Consider the following 18,711-nt stretch of genomic DNA (forward strand, 5'->3'; position numbering starts at 1 on the left):
ATGCGGGTACAGTGTTTTGGACACAGACTCCACTTGGCAATCGGTAAGTGTGCTCACCTAATTGGGATATATTGGTGGTAACGAAGTCAACTGTACTGTATTATTGGCATAAGCTAACTCTGTGTGTGTGTTCCTGTGACTAACTTTGTACAATGTAGGGATAATAGGAAAGAAAGCCTAAACAACCATTAGTAATTATTCAGCAGTGTATATTAGGAATAAAATGACACTTACGTGGCTATAGCAGCTAATCAGTGAGGAATAACTAAGTAAAAAGTACAAATTTGAAGCTATATTAATGTACATTTTGGGATGGATACTTTTACTTTATTACATTTCATAGCCTGTGTACTTTGTACTTCACTACGTTTTTGATTTGCTGCAAAAGTAAAAGAATTTTCAACATATTTAGTTCTTAAAATTAACACTTTAGCCAGGGCCTGGTTTAGTCCTGGTTTAATCTTGTTTTAGTTGAGATTTAGTCCTAGTTTATTCAGATAATTTGAGTGAATTGTTTTTTACTTGTAAAGTACTTTTTTTACTTTTAACCTAAGTACATTTATTGCTTTTGTATCAGAACTTTTACCTAGATAAGAAAATTAAGTACTTATTCCACCACTGCATCTCATGCTCTCTGTGTCATTGTACAAAGTTGACCATATCAAATACTAAATTATGCTTTATCTGCAAATAAAAGCTAAATTGTGTTTATGTGTGTGTCTGTTTCAGAAAATGCTCTCAAAAAACAACCTGCTGTGGACCGGGCCATGAAGATCTGTAAAAAAAAAAATAGTCAGTTCCTTCTCCTGTAGTTGGAAGAAGAAGAAAGCTTTGTGCAAGGCACAGATAGAGTTAAACCTGCCTCAACACAAACTTAAAACATCATGCCCCACCAGATGGGGATCAATGCAGTTGATGACAGCAAGGCTACTTGAACAAAAGAAAGCCATCATACAGGTAAGCTATTATCATTAGTGCTTTATTTTATTGTATATGTTACTGGGCTCAGAATTAGATACTAATTTTCTTTTCTGTTGTTGCTTTGTTGTCATTTAAAAGTTTTTTTCATAACGTAAGAACTGTTTCATACAAAGCTAGGGACTTAAGTTTCAATGCATTTTAAAGAGGCAGTTGGCTTTCAACAGCAGTGATTACAACAAAATAGTTTCCACCACTCTTTTAAATTTAGGCATTTGGGAAAATAGTCAAAAGATTTATTTAAAAAATATATTAAGTTGAAAAGCACAACATACATGCAATAAAAATAATAATAATAATAATTATTATTATTATCACAGGTCCTCTCTGATGGCAAAACCTCAAGGCATCTGATACCAAACTGGTCTGACTTGGATGTGTTGGAGGCCATGAACAAAGCCCTTGCTCCACTGGTGGAGTTCATAGATGCTCTGTCAGGTGAAGAGTATGTGACAATTTCATCCGTGAAGCCTGTCTTACACATTCTCCAGTCACGGGTGCTGGCTGAGGATGATGATGATGTTGATCTGACAAAAGCCATAAAATCTGACATCCTGGCATACCTTGATGAGAAGTTCTCAGATCCGACCACTGAGGACCTTTTGGACATGACCAGTTTTACTGATCCCAGATTCAAGGCATCCTACATTTCTGCAGATCGTGTCCTCGCCATTCAGGAAAAAATGAAAAGAGAGATGGAGTCAGCAGCTGCAGACTACACACAGTTAACCGAAGGGAACACTGCAACTGAACCTCAGCCTTCTACATCGTCATCTTCTGAACCAAAGAAGCCAAGAAAGTCATTGGGTAGCTTTTTCAAAGGAAGCGAGGCAGCATCTTCAAATGCACCCACTGTGTCATGCCAGCAAGCAATAGAAGCAGAGCTGAGCAGCTACTTGGTGTCCCCTTTGCAGGATAGTGAGGGAAATCCACTAGATTGGTGGAGAGAACATCATGTCCACTTTCCCACTCTGAGTAAGGTGGCAAAAAAGTACCTTTGTATACCAGCCACTAGCTCCCCATCTGAGCGAGTTTTCAGCTCTGGAGGCAACATTGTTACATGCCTCAGATCATGCCTTAAACCAGAAATGGTTAACATGCTAGTGTTTCTAAGTAAAAACCTAAACTAAATATTAGTGTTTAGAGTGATAATATGTAACTGCAGGGAGTCAGGTTGAAATCTTTTGAGTTGAGAAAGCAATTCTGCTTGTGTTTTTTTAAGTGCACTTTTGAAGCTCGTTTTGTTTCTAATCAGTGTTACACTGACATTTTTGCACTTTGGTCATTGCACTAGTTCAAATGTTTGTTAAAAATGTGTAAAACGTATACCTCTTCTATTGTTCTAGCGTTGTATTGATTTATTTTATTTCTGTTATTGTTTACAAGCCAGAAGAACCTCTTTTGCACTTGGCAATATTTATATTTGTTTACAAGAGACATTACCTCAACAAAGACATTACTGCCAAAATGCCAATACATAAACGTATGTTCAAAAAAGTTTACGAGAAAGGTAAAATGTTTATAATAAATGAACAAAAGGAAGTCACTTTGCCGTGGTCCTTGTGCGGGCCGGGGTGGGGGTTGGGGGGCGGGTTATTTATTGTGCATTTATCGTTATCGTGGTAAAACTACCCAATTATCGTGATATTGATTTTAGGTCATATCACCCAGCCCTACTACCAATAGAACATCACACAGCAATGTCGACTTTCTTAAAGATACTATTAAAGAAGAATGGGAGAAGTTGTCACCCGAATATTTGAGGAACACTTGCGCAAGTTTCAGGAAGCGTGTGAAGGCAGTTATTGAGAAAGAAGGAGGACACATAGAATAAAAACATTTTCTATTATGTCAATTTTCTTGTGGCAAATAAATTCTCATGACTTTCAATAAACTAATTGGTCATACACTGTCTTTCAATCCCTGCCTCAAAATATTGTAAATTTTACTTCCCCACCCTGTAGATAGATAGATAGATAGATAGATAGATAGATAGATAGATAGATAGATAGATAGATAGATAGATAGATAGATAGATAGATAGATAGATAGATAGATAGATAAAAAGTTAAAAGCATACTAAATACAATTAACTATTGACAAAGTAGTACTATGTTGATATACTAGTGGAAAATCTTTATTAATGTTTGTAATTTTCTGATTACATTAGTCACAGATGGACAGAAAAGACAGATATTAAGGATTAGATTGATTGTTTCTTCTACCTGTCAATTTAACACCACCAGTTTGCAACCAATACCTGCTAGATTTGACCATATTTTTTTTTAAAATGGTGAATCAAATGAATCGATTCTAAATCAGTTCACAAGAGATGAACAAGCCAAAAGAATTGAGTTAGTAAAAAGAATCAGGCTTCCCATTACTAATATGACGTTACTGTGTTATAGTGTATACAATGAATCTTTAGTTCATTTTACTCACAACACAAACTGATATAAAATGAAAAGAAAGACCATTTGTGATTTTACTGGGCCTGGCTTATGTCTACAAAACAGAGCTAAGCTAACAGCTATAATGTAAATGATGCACGTCTGAACATGGACAACACACCACAAGAGGAAAACCCCTCCTACTGGTGCTTCCATGTACTGTGTATGAAGTAATACTAGCTAGAGCCAGTTACGTAGAAGCATAGACTACATGGGAATTAGTGACAAATACTCATGGAAGTGACCTGTCATGCTTGTGAAGAGGATGCTTGTGTTTGGTCAGAACAGAACAGATGTTCCTCAGTGTTCTAGTTTAGTGCAAGGCTATGAAGTTGTTCAGGGTCATGCTGATGATGTTCCTACACAGTTTTACAACCCCTTTAACTACTCCTCCTACTTTTGGCTGTTACCTTTAGATGTAGCCACAGCACGACAATGACCAAAGACATTTTTAAACTACGCTTACATGCGTATTATACACAGTACTCATAGGCTGTATCGTGTATAGCTTGTTTATTTAAATATTCATATTTTTGCAAAAATATTTTGATTCCTATCATCTTCTTCTTCATGTCAGACAGGTTGGGCAGTGCCCTAGCGCCCTCTATTGACCAACCGCCACTGATTTATAATGCATGGAGATTCCTGCCTACCCTCATCTGACAGCCTGTCCATCACCATAGCAAACAAGAGGGGGCTGTACTCAAGACCTGTACTCAAATGACCCCCATGGCTGTTTAAAAAAAGAAAGATCACTTTATGATGAAAGGAGTGGATATATTTGTGAGTGAAAATGTATAAATGAAAAATAAGTTAGTGTCTTTGTGATTGATGTCAGACTGTTGGACAGATGGCCTTATGTTGGACTCTGGAATCCTCTGGTAGATGGAAGTGTTCATGGTCGACAAGTCATTATTTGTAAAATAATGAAATACAGAGGACTTGACGGGAGTCACTGTAATTTTAAAACACAGATCTTGAATTTCATCAGAATACATCTAAAAGTGATATTGATGTGACACACAGTTGGCATGTGTTGTAAGAAATTTTCCCACCAATTACTAACATGTTTTGTACATGAAAAGTAAATAAGTACTATGACTGATGCCAAGTCAAATAAAAAACATCTATTGAAGACAAATTGGCAATTCATGTCCTTTTATTTTAATAAACACACAGAAAAAATGCCCACAATTATTTAGCATATTCATAGTAATCTTTAGTCTTAAATTATATGATAAGCAGATTATAGAGAATAGAATTTGCATCTCTTTACAGTATATTGGCCTCACGAGAACCAGGCTGCAGTATCTGAAGTGTCAAAATGTGTTTAATAGACCGTCTGAACCATGGATAACACAAAGCATAGATGACAGGGTTCAGACAAGAGTTAAAATATAACAACCACAGCTCAGCTGATCCTGTTGATGAACCAGGTAAATTATAATCAGCAGCAACAGTAAAACAATAATATGGACAGGAGCACAGAAGAAAAGCAAGCACAACAACACCCAGTGTCCTGGCTGCTTTCAGCTCAGATTTCTTAGCGATTACAGTCCCTGAACGCTGCTGTGGGACTGATGCAACATGGGATCTCATGGCACGAGCCTGAGTCACAGCCACCACAAATACTCTCATGTACAAAACTGTGATGATAAGAAATGGGCCTAAAAAGGTCACAACAAGATCAACAGCTGCTTCAGGAAAGTTTACTACAACAAGACACTCTCCATAACAGGAGCTGTAGTTTTCTGGGTATTTAAGAAAATCTCTTGGAATTCAACTGGAACAAATGCCGACCTGAACTCTTCACATTGTGACTTTTGTAGGATACAACATGCACTTCTGTGGGTTACTTTAATTCACATTTGCTGGCTGTGTAGTGGTATCCCACAATCCCACTCATCCAAACCTCTCTACATGCATCTCTACATTAGACTGACATTGCAGGAGTCCGGCTTCATGATATAAAAAGCAGCAATAAGTCTAATAGATTTTCTGAACCAGGGATAGAAAAATGTATAGATCAATGGATTTAAACAGGAGTTAAAATAAAGCACCCAGACTGAAAATGCGATATTAATTGATATGTCCTGACTTTCGAGAGAAGGATAAAAATAAGGACAGAAGCATATCAAAAACACAACTATGACAATCCCAAGAGTCCTGGCTGCTTTCACCTCAGATTTCAGTGCAGTTACAGTCTGTGAGCGCTGATATGTGACAGATGCAATGTGTGATCTCATGGTATGAGCCTGAGACACAGCCACCACAAATACTCTCATATACAGAACTACAATGACAGTAATGGGCCCAATGAAGGTTAAAAGAGCATCAACAGCTCCTTTGATGTGATCGACTTCAATGATACACTCTCCATAGCAGGAATTATATCGATCTGGATGTTTTAGAAAGTCATTCAGTATCAAACCATTATAAAACACAGAAAAGGCCCAACACAGACACACACAGACTCTCACTCTTCTTGGAGTGACTTTAGTGGGATATTGCAGAGGGTCACAAATAGCCACATATCGGTCGACAGATATTAACACCATGTTTCCTACTGAAGCAGATGTAAGGATGAATGAAGCATAATAAAACAAACCACACACAAAACTCCCTAAAACCCAGCAGCCGCCAATGAGGAGAATCTGAATGGGCATCAGCACGAATCCAACAAGGAAGTCTGATACAGCCAGAGAGAGGAGGAGGAGGTTGGTGGAGGTGTGGAGCTGCCTGAGGGAGAGAAATCAGCATTATTGAATACGTTCATCTTTAGAAGTCAGTCACAAAAACATTATCTTTCACAAACATATGAAACGCAAAGGATTAATGAACAAAATGTTAATACACACTCTACAGAGTAAAAAGCATGCAAACATTATTATTATTATAATAATGTAATAGTTATTGTAATAAAAGTATAATCCATAACAACACTGAAAGAGAAACATGTTTGTTAGATTGTATTAGTGATAAGACAAAGTTGCAGCTTCTCTCATAAAACCAGCTTTTAGAAAATGAAAAAAATATGATATGTTAAAATATGATTGTGCCTGAAGTGGGAGATGGAGATGACAACCAGCAGGTTGAGAGTCACAGTGAGCAGAGAAATGGAGGAGAGCAGGATGTAAATGAATACAGTTTCTGCATGATGCTGCACTGGTTTCCTGCAGGAGATGTTCAGCAGCTGTGGAAAGCAGAATTCACCTCCTTCCAAGGTCTCCATACTCTAGTAACTCTCCAGTCCAAGCATATTTATTTCATTTGTCTGAGTCTTCTTTGCCCGCCCCCCACTCCCCCAACCAATGACATAATGTACAATGACGCAACAACATGAGGTTACCTTGAGTCAGACCATGTGGATTAAACTTTAAGTCTGTTGAAGTTGAATAAATGGACAAAACATCATTTGTATGAACACAAAGGGAGTCAATGCCTTTGTGATGTTGGACTTTTGGACAGATGGTCTTATGTTTGATTCTGGAATCCTCAGGTACATGGGTGTTTCCATGAAACTGGGTTTATTTTGGTACCTGACACTTTGCCAGCTCTTCAGACCCAATAATAAAAGAGAAATGTAGACCCCCCCCCCCCCCCCCCTCCCAGGATGTACCTAATGATGACTTATGATAATTGAAAAAAAAAAAAAAATTATACTCTTGCTCTGAGCCATCCCAAAATTAATACATTTTTAATAAAATATCGGGGCCAAAAATAGGACCAAAAATAGGACATGAAAAGCTACCTAGGTGTCAGTACATTTGATCTGGAAAACATGGCTGTAAATGGACTCACATACCACTGTAAATAAAGACAGTGTGAGAAATTTGAGGATGTGGTTTTTCTAATCCAGACATGTGGGTTTATCAAGAAACTTCAGTCTCATTCCAGGTTTTGTGTGTAACCCATCATGTCCACTCGTGTTACACACTGAACCTGCGCATTTAACACAAATCAATAGTGAGTGACTTTGCAACAGTGGTCATTTTTGTGAAACACTCTCCCTCTCATATTTACTTTGATTCCCAAAATGTACCTGTGAGAGAATAAAAAGGTTTCTGAAAAACTAGTAGTGCGTAATTTTCGTGTCCTTTTTACCGTGTTACATGCAGATTTTTGCATGCACGTGTCGAATACAAATGTGTTTTATCTGAAAAATAGTTTCTCTTTTATCTCAGTAAATATTTATTTTGTAAACAGACCCAAAGTGCTTCTAAACTTGCTTCATAACTTTAGTCCACATCTTGTTTGAATTTTTAGCCCTCATGTCCTGCTTTTAGGGACCAGTTTCATAGAAGCACCCATTTGGAAGTGTTCATGGTCGACTCAGTGGCTGCAAAATGCTCAGGTCCTACAACTTCTCAGCCCTCCACCACCGTGCTTGGTCGATGGTATGTAGTATTTGTGTTGATATACTATGGTTGATTTCCACCAAATCTGGTGCTGTGCAAGCCATATTCAGTCATTTTGTAAGTGTACAGCCTTTAACTTTAACATATAACATAGTGGAGTCATCAGCCCCTTTGGAGTCTAACACGTACAGCAGCTGCTGGGATTTTTGCCGTTTCTCTGAGCGTCATTCAGTCTGACCTTGGGGTGAGTTGGCTGTGACCCCATTTGAATTCCAGGCGACCCCACGTGGGGTCCTGACCCCAAGGATGAAAAACACTGAGTTAGATTGAAATAATTTTAGAACCTGGAATTGATCAGTTGTTGAAGTGTCCTAATATGTAAAACCATAGAATTCAAAGATCTTTTATTTTATTTGTCTCATGACTGTAGAAGTCCTGGCTTTCCAGTGATTAATTGTAGTGATTGTGACACTATTATTGACCATGCTGAACAGTTAAATATTTTATACACACTTAAATCGTTGTTAATAATAATAATAATAATAATAATAATTGATTGGATTTTATATGGCACTTTTCTAGACACCCAAAGCACTTTACATTATTGATCCATTATTCATTTGCTCTCACATTCTCCCTCTAGTGGTGGTAACTTACATCTGTAGCCACAGTTGCCCTGGGGCAGACTGACAGAAGCGTGGCTGCCAATTCGTGCCTATAGCCCCTCCGACCACCACCAAACATTCACCAGTGTGAGTGGCACTGGAGACAAGGAGGGTGAAGTGTCTTGCCCAAGGACACAACGGACTGATAAGGATAGAGCGGGATTTGAACCGCCAACCCTTTGGTTATTAGACGACCCGCTCTACCACCTGAGCCACGGCCGCCCCTGTTCCTCTGAAGTTCTGTGCAAGAAAAATAATACATTTCAAAAAGGTTTATTTATTTATTTATTTACAAAGTATGTAGTTTGATGTTTTGTGATATATTTGTATGTCACAAAGACATTTGCATGTTTCTACATTTCTAAATTGCTTCATTAATCATATGTTCATGATAATATGTAACACATGACAACTTACTTTGGCCTTTTTGTTCATTTTTTGTCTTCCTTTCCTCTTTTGTCACTGTAAAAAATCACTCAGAAACCCTGCCTTGATGCAAAGAATAAAATATGTCTCATCATCAAAAATCAACTAAAAGTTGTAATTTTATTGTAAAACAAACACTTTTCAGTGCCACCATTTAATCTATGGAGTAATAGTGATTACATTGAAATATAATCAGCTTCTGCTTTCAATTCAGTTTCAGACTGATGTTGTAATCTCTTCAACAATGTCAGATGGGATGTAACAAGACCTTATTAGAAAAGTTTACACAATTCTGGTGTCAACAAAGGCCTTAATATGTTTTACACTTGTATGTACTGTAGTTTGCTTTGGGTCTTATATGCTCTCTCAAACCTGTACTATATAGCAGCAGCAGCAGCAGATCTGTGTCAAGGTAAATAAAATATTCAACTATGCAAATGACAAGTTATGTCATTATTTGTAAAATTATGAAATACAGAGGACTTGACTGGAGTCACTGTAATTTTAAAACATAGGTCTTAAATTTCATCAGAATACATCTAAAAGTGATATTGATGTTACATACAGTTGGTATGTGAATCTTCCCAACTACTAGTAACATGTTTTGTACATGAAAGTGAATAAATACTATGAGTGATACCAAGTCAGATAAATAACATCTATTAAAGAGAAATTTGCAATTCTTGTTCTTTTATTTTAATAAACACACAGAAAAAATATCCACAATTATTTAGTATATTCTTAGTAGTCTTTAATGAAGCCTTGAATTATATGATAAGCAGATTATAGAGAATAGAATTTGCATCTCTTTATAGTATATTGGCCTCACGAGAACCAGGCTGCAGTATCTGAAGTGTCAAAATGTGTTTAATAGACCGTCTGAACCATGGATAACACAAAGCATAGATGACAGGGTTCAGACAGGAGTTAAAATATAACAACCACAGCTCAGCTGCTCCTGTTGATGAACCAGGTAAATTATAATCAGCAGCAACAGTAAAACAATAATATGGACAGGAGCACAGAAGAAAAGCAAGCACAACAACACCCAGTGTCCTGGCTGCTTTCAGCTCAGATTTCTTAGCGATTACAGTCCCTGAACGCTGCTGTGGGACTGATGCAACACGGGATCACATGGCACGAGCCTGAGTCACAGCCACCACAAATACTCTCATGTACAAAACTGTGATGATAAGAAATGGGCCTAAAAAGGTCACAACAAGATCAACAGCTGCTTCAGGAAAGTTTACTGCAACAAGACACTCTCCATAACAGGAGCTGTACTTTTCTGTGTATTTAAGAAAATCTCTTGGAATCCAACTGAAACAAATGCTGAACTGAACTCTTCTCATAGTGACTTTTGTAGGATACAACATGCACTTCTGTGGGTTACTTTAATTCACATTTGATGGTTATGTAGTGGTATCCCACAATCCCACTCATCCAAACCTCTCTACATGCATCTCTACATTAGACTGACATTGCAGGAGTCCGGCTTCATGATATAAAAAGTAACTATAAGTCTAATGGATTTTCTGAACCAGGGATAAAAAAATGTATAGATCAATGGATTTAAACAGGAGTTAAAAAACAGTACCCAGACTGAAAATGCTACATTAGTAGATATGTCCTGACCTGCGAGAGAAGGATAAAAATAAGGACAGAAGCATATCAGAAACACAAATATGACAACCCCAAGAGTCCTGGCTGCTTTCACCTCAGATTTCAGTGCAGTTACAGTCTGTGAATGCTGATGTGTGACAGATGCAATGTGTGATCTCATGGTACGAGCCTGAGACACAGCCACCACAAATACTCTCATATACAGAACTACAATGACAGTAATGGGCCCAATGAAGGTTAAAATAACATCAGCAGCTCCTGTGATGTGATCGATTTCCACAATACACTCTCCATAGCAGGAATTATATCGATCTGGATGTTTTAGAAAGTCATTCAGCATCAAACCATTATAAAACACAGAAAAGGCCCAACACAGACACACACAGACTCTCACTCTTCTTGGAGTGACTTTAGTGGGATATTGCAGAGGGTCACAAATAGCCACATATCGGTCAACAGATATTAACACCATGTTTCCTACTGAAGCAGATGTAAGGATGAATGAAGCATAATAAAACAAACCACACACAAAACTCCCTAAAACCCAGCAGCCGCCAATGAGGAGAATCTGAATGGGCATCAGCACGAATCCAACAAGGAAGTCTGATACAGCCAGAGAGAGGAGGAGGAGGTTGGTGGAGGTGTGGAGCTGCCTGAGGGAGAGAAATCAGCATTACTGAATACGTTCATCTTTAGAAGTCAGTCACAAAAACATTATCTTTCACAAACATATGAAACGCAAAGGATTAATGAACAAAATGTTAATACACACTCTACAGAGTAAAAAGCATGCAAACATTATTATTATAATAATGTAATAGTTATTGTAATAAAAGTATAATCCATAACAACACTGAAAGAGAAACATGTTTGTTAGATTGTATTAATGATAAGACAAAGTTGCAGCTTCTCTCATAAAACCAGCTTTTAGAAAATGAAAAAAATATGATATGTTAAAATATGATTGTGCCTGAAGTGGGAGATGGAGATGACAACCAGCAGGTTGAGAGTCACAGTGAGCAGAGAAATGGAGGAGAGCAGGATGTAAATGAATACAGTTTCTGCATGATGCTGCACTGGTTTCCTGCAGGAGATGTTCAGCAGCTGTGGAAAGCAGAATTCACCTCCTTCCAAGGTCTCCATACTCTAGTAACTCTCCAGTCCAAGCATATTTATTTCATTTGTCTGAGTCTTCTTTGCCCGCCCCCCACTCCCCCAACCAATGACATAATGTACAATGACGCAACAACATGAGGTTACCTTGAGTCAGACCATGTGGATTAAACTTTAAGTCTGTTGAAGTTGAATAAATGGACAAAACATCATTTGTATGAACACAAAGGGAGTCAATGCCTTTGTGATGTTGGACTTTTGGACAGATGGTCTTATGTTTGATTCTGGAATCCTCAGGTACATGGGTGTTTCCATGAAACTGGGTTTATTTTGGTACCTGACACTTTGCCAGCTCTTCAGACCCAATAATAAAAGAGAAATGTAGACCCCCCCCCCCCCCTCCCAGGATGTACCTAATGATGACTTATGATAATTGAAAAAAAAAAAAAAAATTATACTCTTGCTCTGAGCCATCCCAAAATTAATACATTTTTAATAAAATATCGGTGCCAAAAATAGGACCAAAAATGGGACATGAAAAGCTACCTAGGTGTCAGTACATTTGATCTGGAAAACATGGCTGTAAATGGACTCACATACCACTGTAAATAAAGACAGTGTGAGAAATTTGAGGATGTGGTTTTTCTAATCCAGACATGTGGGTTTATCAAGAAACTTCAGTCTCATTCCAGGTTTTGTGTGTAACCCATCATGTCCACTCGTGTTACACACTGAACCTACGCATTTAACACAAATCAATAGTGAGTGACTTTGCAACAGTGGTCATTTTTGTGAAACACTCTCCCTCTCATATTTACTTTGATTCCCAAAATGTACCTGTGAGAGAATAAAAAGGTTTCTGAAAAACTAGTAGTGCGTAATTTTCGTGTCCTTTTTACCGTGTTACATGCAGATTTTTGCATGCACGTGTCGAATACAAATGTGTTTTATCTGAAAAATAGTTTCTCTTTTATCTGAGTAAATATTTATTTTTTAAACAGACCCAAAGTGCTTCTAAACTTGCTTCATAACTTTAGTCCACATCTTGTTTGAATTTTTAGCCCTCGTCCTGCTTTTAGGGACCAGTTTCATAGAAGCACCCATTTGGAAGTGTTCATGGTCGACTCAGTGGCTGCAAAATGCTCAGGTCCTACAACTTCTCAGCCCTCCACCACCGTGCTTGGTCGGTGGTATGTAGTATTTGTGTTGATATACTATGGTTGATTTCCACCAAATCTGGTGCTGTGCAAGCCATATTCAGTCATTTTGTAAGTGTACAGCCTTTAACTTTAACATATAACATAGTGGAGTCATCAGCCCCTTTGGAGTCTAACACGTACAGCAGCTGTTGGGATTTTTGCCGTTTCTCTGAGCATCATTCAGTCTGACTTTGGGGTGAGTTGGCTGTGATATTCATTCCTGTCTTAAATATTTCGCACATGTGAATAATCTTCTCATTGTCAACTGATTGATTTTAAATTGTTTGGAACTGGCCTTAAAATCCTCCCCAGATCAATGTACAGCAACAATTGTCTGTCTAAGATTGTTTTTCCTTCTTAGCTTTGCATGAACACACCTGAATTCCCCAGGCTAGCAAGCAACCTGTGCTTTTATAAAGGTGGTGATCGATAAAATTAGCAAGACCTGTGTACTTACCCTCCTAGGTGTACTTGATGTTTCACACACTGCATCATCATTTTCATTTTGTTAAATAATAGAATGGAATCTGTTGCTTTTATTTTACACTTGAGGTTCATTCATTCATTCATCTTCTGAACCCGCTTTATCCTCATTAGGGTCGCAGGAGCCCATCCCAGCTACGTTTGGGTGAAAGCGGGGTACACCCTGGCTGAGTCGTCAGAGCTGGCATATAGAGATGAACAACCAGTCACTCTCGCATTCACACATATGGGCAATTTAGATTAACCAATTAACCTATCAGTGCATGTCTTTGGATGGTGGGAGGAGCCAGAGTTTCCGGAGAGAACCCACACACACACGGGGAAAACACGCAAACTCCACACAGAAAGGCCCATGGATGGAATCGAACCCTGGACCTTCGTGATGTGAGGCAACAGTGCTACCCACACATGAGGTTAGATCAGTGGTTTCCAACCTTTTTTGGCTTGTGACTCCATTTTAACATCACAAATTTCTGGCGACCCCAGACATTCAAAATTGAAAATTTTTTTTGCTAAAATGAATTTGTTTTTGATCATGTGATACTTTGCTATACTAGGTTGCAAATAAATGTTAATTTTAGATGACATTTAGGCTATATAGTGTATATTATTATGGACGGAGGCAGAAAATCCAGGTGTAGATTACTGCACAAAGTGAGAATTTTATTTTCCTTGGTCAGGATATGTACAGTCAGTCCAGCTTGGATTTACAAGGCTGACAATTAATACTGAACAAACAAGAACTCAAACTAAAACTATGAATTATGAAAGAGCTGCAGCATCTGAAACTGACCACAATGAACATTTGAAAGATAAACAGTACCACAGTGCTTCAGTTTCAGCTTCACAGTTTGTTATGTCTCATATGGATTGTGATTGTCTCTGTCAACTCACCGTATATTTTTTTTATTTGTAAGTTTTTATTTCTATCAATTACCAGAAATTTCAGATGACCCCACGTGGGGTTCTGACCCCAAGGTTGGAAAACACTGAGTTAGATTGAAATAATTTTAGAACCTGGAACTGATCAGTTGTTGAAGTGTCCTAATATGTAAAACCACAGAATTCAAAGATGTTCCTTTATTTTATTTGTCTCATGACTGTAGAAGTCCTGGCTTTCCAGTGATTATTGACCATGCTGAACAGTTAAATATTTTACAAACACTTAAATCATTCCTCTGAAGTTCTGTGCAAGAAAAATAATACATTTTAAAAAGGTTTTTTTATTTATTTATTTACAAAGTATGTAGTTTGATGTTTTGTGATATATTTGCATGTCACAAAGACATTTGCATGTTTTTACATTTCTAAATTGCTTCATTAATCATATGTTCATGATAATATGTAACACATGACAACTTACTTTGGCCTTTTTGTTCATTTTTTGTCTTCCTTTCCTCTTTTGTCACTGTAAAAAATCACTCAGAAACCCTGCCTTGATGCAAAGAATAAAATATGTCTCATCATCAAAAATCAACTAAAAGTTGTAATTTTGTTGTGAAACAAACACTTTTCAGTGCCACCATTTAATCTATGGAGTAATAGTGATTACATTGAAATATAATCAGCTTCTGCTTTCAATTCAGTTTCAGACTGATGTTGTAATCTCTTCAACAATGTCAGATGGGATGTAACAAGACCTTATTAGAAAAGTTTACACAATTCTGGTGTCAACAAAGGCCTTAATATGTTTTACACTTGTATGTACTGTAGTTTGCTTTGGGTCTTATATGCTCTCTCAAACCTGTACTATATAGCAGCAGCAGCAGCAGATCTGTGTCAAGGTAAATAAAATATTCAACTATGCAAATGACAAGTTATGTCATTATTTGTAAAATTATGAAATACAGAGGACTTGACTGGAGTCACTGTAATTTTAAAACATAGGTCTTAAATTTCATCAGAATACATCTAAAAGTGATATTGATGTTACATACAGTTGGTATGTGAATCTTCCCAACTACTAGTAACATGTTTTGTACATGAAAGTGAATAAATACTATGAGTGATACCAAGTCAGATAAATAACATCTATTAAAGAGAAATTTGCAATTCTTGTTCTTTTATTTTAATAAACACACAGAAAAAATATCCACAGTTATTTAGTATATTCTTAGTAATTTTTAGTCTTGAATTATATGATAAGCAGATTATAGAGAATAGAATTTGCATCTCTTTATAGTATATTGGCCTCACAAGAACCAGGCTGCAGTATCTGAAGTGTCAAAATGTGTTTAATAGACCGTCTGAACCATGGATAACACAAAGCATAGATGACAGGGTTCAGACAGGAGTTAAAATATAACAACCACAGCTCAGCTGCTCCTGTTGATGAACCAGGTAAATTATAATCAGCAGCAACAGTAAAACAATAATATGGACAGGAGCACAGAAGAAAAGCAAGCACAACAACACCCAGTGTCCTGGCTGCTTTCAGCTCAGATTTCTTAGCGATTACAGTCCCTGAACGCTGCTGTGGGACTGATGCAACATGGGATCTCATGGCACGAGCCTGAGTCACAGCCACCACAAATACTCTCATGTACAAAACTGTGATGATAAGAAATGGGCCTAAAAAGGTCACAACAAGATCAACAGCTGCTTCAGGAGAGTTTACTACAACAAGACACTCTCCATAACAGGAGCTGTACTTTTCTGGGTATTGAAGAAAATCTCTTGGAATCCAACTGAAACAAATGCTGAACTGAACTCTTCTCATAGTGACTTTTGTAGGATACAGCATGCACTTCTGTGGGTTACTTTAATTCACATTTGATGGTTATGTAGTGGTATCCCACAATCCCACTCATCCAAACCTCTCTACATGCATCTCTACATTAGACTGACATTGCAGGAGTCCGGCTTCATGATATAAAAAGTAACTATAAGTCTAATGGATTTTCTGAACCAGGGATAGAAAAATGTATAGATCAATGGATTTAAACAGGAGTTAAATAACAGCAACCAGACACCAAAAACTGAAAATTCCATACTGGTTGACATGTCCTGACCTGCGAGAGAAGGATAAAAATAAGGACAGAAGCATATCAGAAACACAACTATGACAACCCCAAGAGTCCTGGCTGCTTTCACCTCAGATTTCAGTGCAGTTACAGTCTGTGAATGCTGATGTGTGACAGATGCAATGTGTGATCTCATGGTATGAGCCTGAGACACAGCCACCACAAATACTCTCATATACAGAACTACAATGACAGTAATGGGCCCAATGAAGGTTAAAATAACATCAGCAGCTCCTGTGATGTGATCGATTTCCACAATACACTCTCCATAGCAGGAATTATATCGATCTGGATGTTTTAGAAAGTCATTCAGTATCAAACCATTATAAAACACAGAAAAGGCCCAACACAGACACACACAGACTCTCACTCTTCTTGGAGTGACTTTAGTGGGATATTGCAGAGGGTCACAAATAGCCACATATCGGTCGACAGATATTAACACCATGTTTCCTACTGAAGCAGATGTAAGGATGAATGTAGCATAATAAAACAAACTACACACAAAACTCCCTAAAACCCAGCAGCCGCCAATGAGGAGAATCTGAATGGGCATCAGCACGAATCCAACAAGGAAGTCTGATACAGCCAGAGAGAGGAGGAGGAGGTTGGTGGAGGTGTGGAGCTGCCTGAGGGAGAGAAATCAGCATTACTGAATATGTTCATCTTTAGAAGTCAGTCACAAAAACATTATCTTTCACAAACATATGAAATGCAAAGGTTAAATGAATAAAATGTTAATACACACTCTACAGAGTAAAAAGCATGCAAACATTATTATTATAATAATGTAATAGTTATTGTAATAAAAGTATAATCCATAACAACACTGAATGAAAAACATGTTTGTTAGATTGTATTAATGATAAGACAAAGTTACAGCTTCTCTCATAAAACCAGCTTTTAGAAAATGAAAAAAATATGATATGTTAAAATATGATTGTGCCTGAAGTGGGAGAGGGAAATGACAACCAGCAGGTTGAGAGTCACAGTGAGCAGAGAAATGGAGGAGAGCAGGATGTAAATGAATACAGTTTCTGCATGATGCTGCACTGGTTTCCTGCAGGAGATGTTCAGCAGCTGTGGAAAGCAGAATTCCCCTCCTTCCAAGGTCTCCATACTCTAGTAACTATCCAGTCCAAGCATATTTATTTCATTTGTCTGAGTCTTCTTTGCCCGCCCCCCACTCCCCCAACCAATGACATAATGTACAATGACGCAACAACATGAGGTTACCTTGAGTCAGACCATGTGGATTAAACTTTAAGTCTGTTGAAGTTGAATAAATGGACAAAACATGATTAGTATGAACACAAAGGGAGTCAATGCCTTTGTGATGTTGGACTTTTGGACAGATGGTCTTATGTTTGATTCTGGAATCCTCAGGTACATGGGTGTTTCCATGAAACCGGGTTTATTTTGGTACCTGACACTTTGCCAGCTCTTCAGACCCAATAATAAAAGAGAAATGTAGACCCACCCCCCCTCCCAGGATGTACCTAATGATGACTTATGATAAATGGGGGGGCGGGGGGAATAAAAAAAAAAAAAAAAAAAAAAAAAAAAATATATATATATATATATATATATATATATATATATATATATATATACACACACACTCTTGCTCTGAGCCATCCCAAAATTAATAAATTTTTAATGAAATATCGAGGCCAAAAATAGGACCAAAAATGGGACATGAAAAGCTACCTAGGTGTCAGTACATTTGATCTGGAAAACATGGCTGTAAATGGACTTACATACCACTGTAAATAAAGACACTGTGAGAAATTTGAGGATGTGGTTTTTCTAATCCAGACATGTGGGTTTATCATGAAACTTCAGTCTCATTCCAGGTTTTGTGTGTAACCCATCATGTCCACTCACGTTACATGCTGAACCTGCGCATTTAACACAAATCAGTTGTGAGTAACTTTGCAACAGTGGTCATTTTTGTGAAACACTCTCCCTCTCATATGAATATTTGAAAAATAAACAGTACCACAGTGCTTCAGTTTCAGCTTCACAGTTTGTTATGTCTTATATGGATTGTGATTGTCTCTGTCAACTCACCATATGTTTTTTTATTTGTAAGTTTTTATTTCTATCAATTACTAGAAATTTCAGGCGACCCCACGTGGGGTCCTGACCCCAAGGTTGAAAAACACTGAGTTAGATTGAAATAATTTTAGAACCTGGAACTGATCAGTTGTTGAAGTGTCCTAATATGTAAAACCACAGAATTCAAAGATCTTCTTTTATTTTATTTGTCTCATGACTGTAGAAGTCCTGGCTTTCCAGCGATCAATTATAGTGATTGTGACACTATTATTGACCATGCTGAACAGTTAAATATTTTATACACACTTAAATCGTTCCTCTAAAGTTCTGTG

At 37.5% G+C, this 18,711-nt stretch overlaps 3 protein-coding genes across 3 annotated transcripts; all 3 read right to left on the reverse strand.

Moving 5' to 3' along the window:
- Positions 1–5,356: 5,356 nt before the first annotated feature.
- LOC115412676 (trace amine-associated receptor 13c-like) lies at positions 5,357–6,660 on the reverse strand. The gene is made up of 2 exons (XM_030125291.1): positions 6,488–6,660; positions 5,357–6,167 (listed from the first exon to the last, which is right to left on the reverse strand). Exons 1-2 carry the CDS (start codon positions 6,658–6,660, stop codon positions 5,357–5,359), a joined length of 984 nt encoding a protein of 327 aa, XP_029981151.1.
- A 3,682-nt stretch (positions 6,661–10,342) lies between these two features.
- LOC115412673 (trace amine-associated receptor 13c-like) lies at positions 10,343–11,643 on the reverse strand. The gene is made up of 2 exons (XM_030125287.1): positions 11,471–11,643; positions 10,343–11,153 (listed from the first exon to the last, which is right to left on the reverse strand). The coding sequence occupies exons 1-2, from the start codon at positions 11,641–11,643 to the stop codon at positions 10,343–10,345; spliced, it is 984 nt and encodes a 327-aa protein (XP_029981147.1).
- Positions 11,644–16,127: 4,484 nt separating this feature from the next.
- Positions 16,128–17,437, reverse strand: LOC115412460 (trace amine-associated receptor 13c-like). Its single transcript, XM_030124988.1, has 2 exons — positions 17,265–17,437; positions 16,128–16,947 (listed from the first exon to the last, which is right to left on the reverse strand). The coding sequence occupies exons 1-2, from the start codon at positions 17,435–17,437 to the stop codon at positions 16,128–16,130; spliced, it is 993 nt and encodes a 330-aa protein (XP_029980848.1).
- Between the last annotated feature and the right edge of the window lie 1,274 nt (positions 17,438–18,711).

This window comes from Sphaeramia orbicularis, chromosome 21, assembly GCF_902148855.1.
Source record: "Sphaeramia orbicularis chromosome 21, fSphaOr1.1, whole genome shotgun sequence".
NCBI lineage: Eukaryota > Metazoa > Chordata > Actinopteri > Kurtiformes > Apogonidae > Sphaeramia > Sphaeramia orbicularis.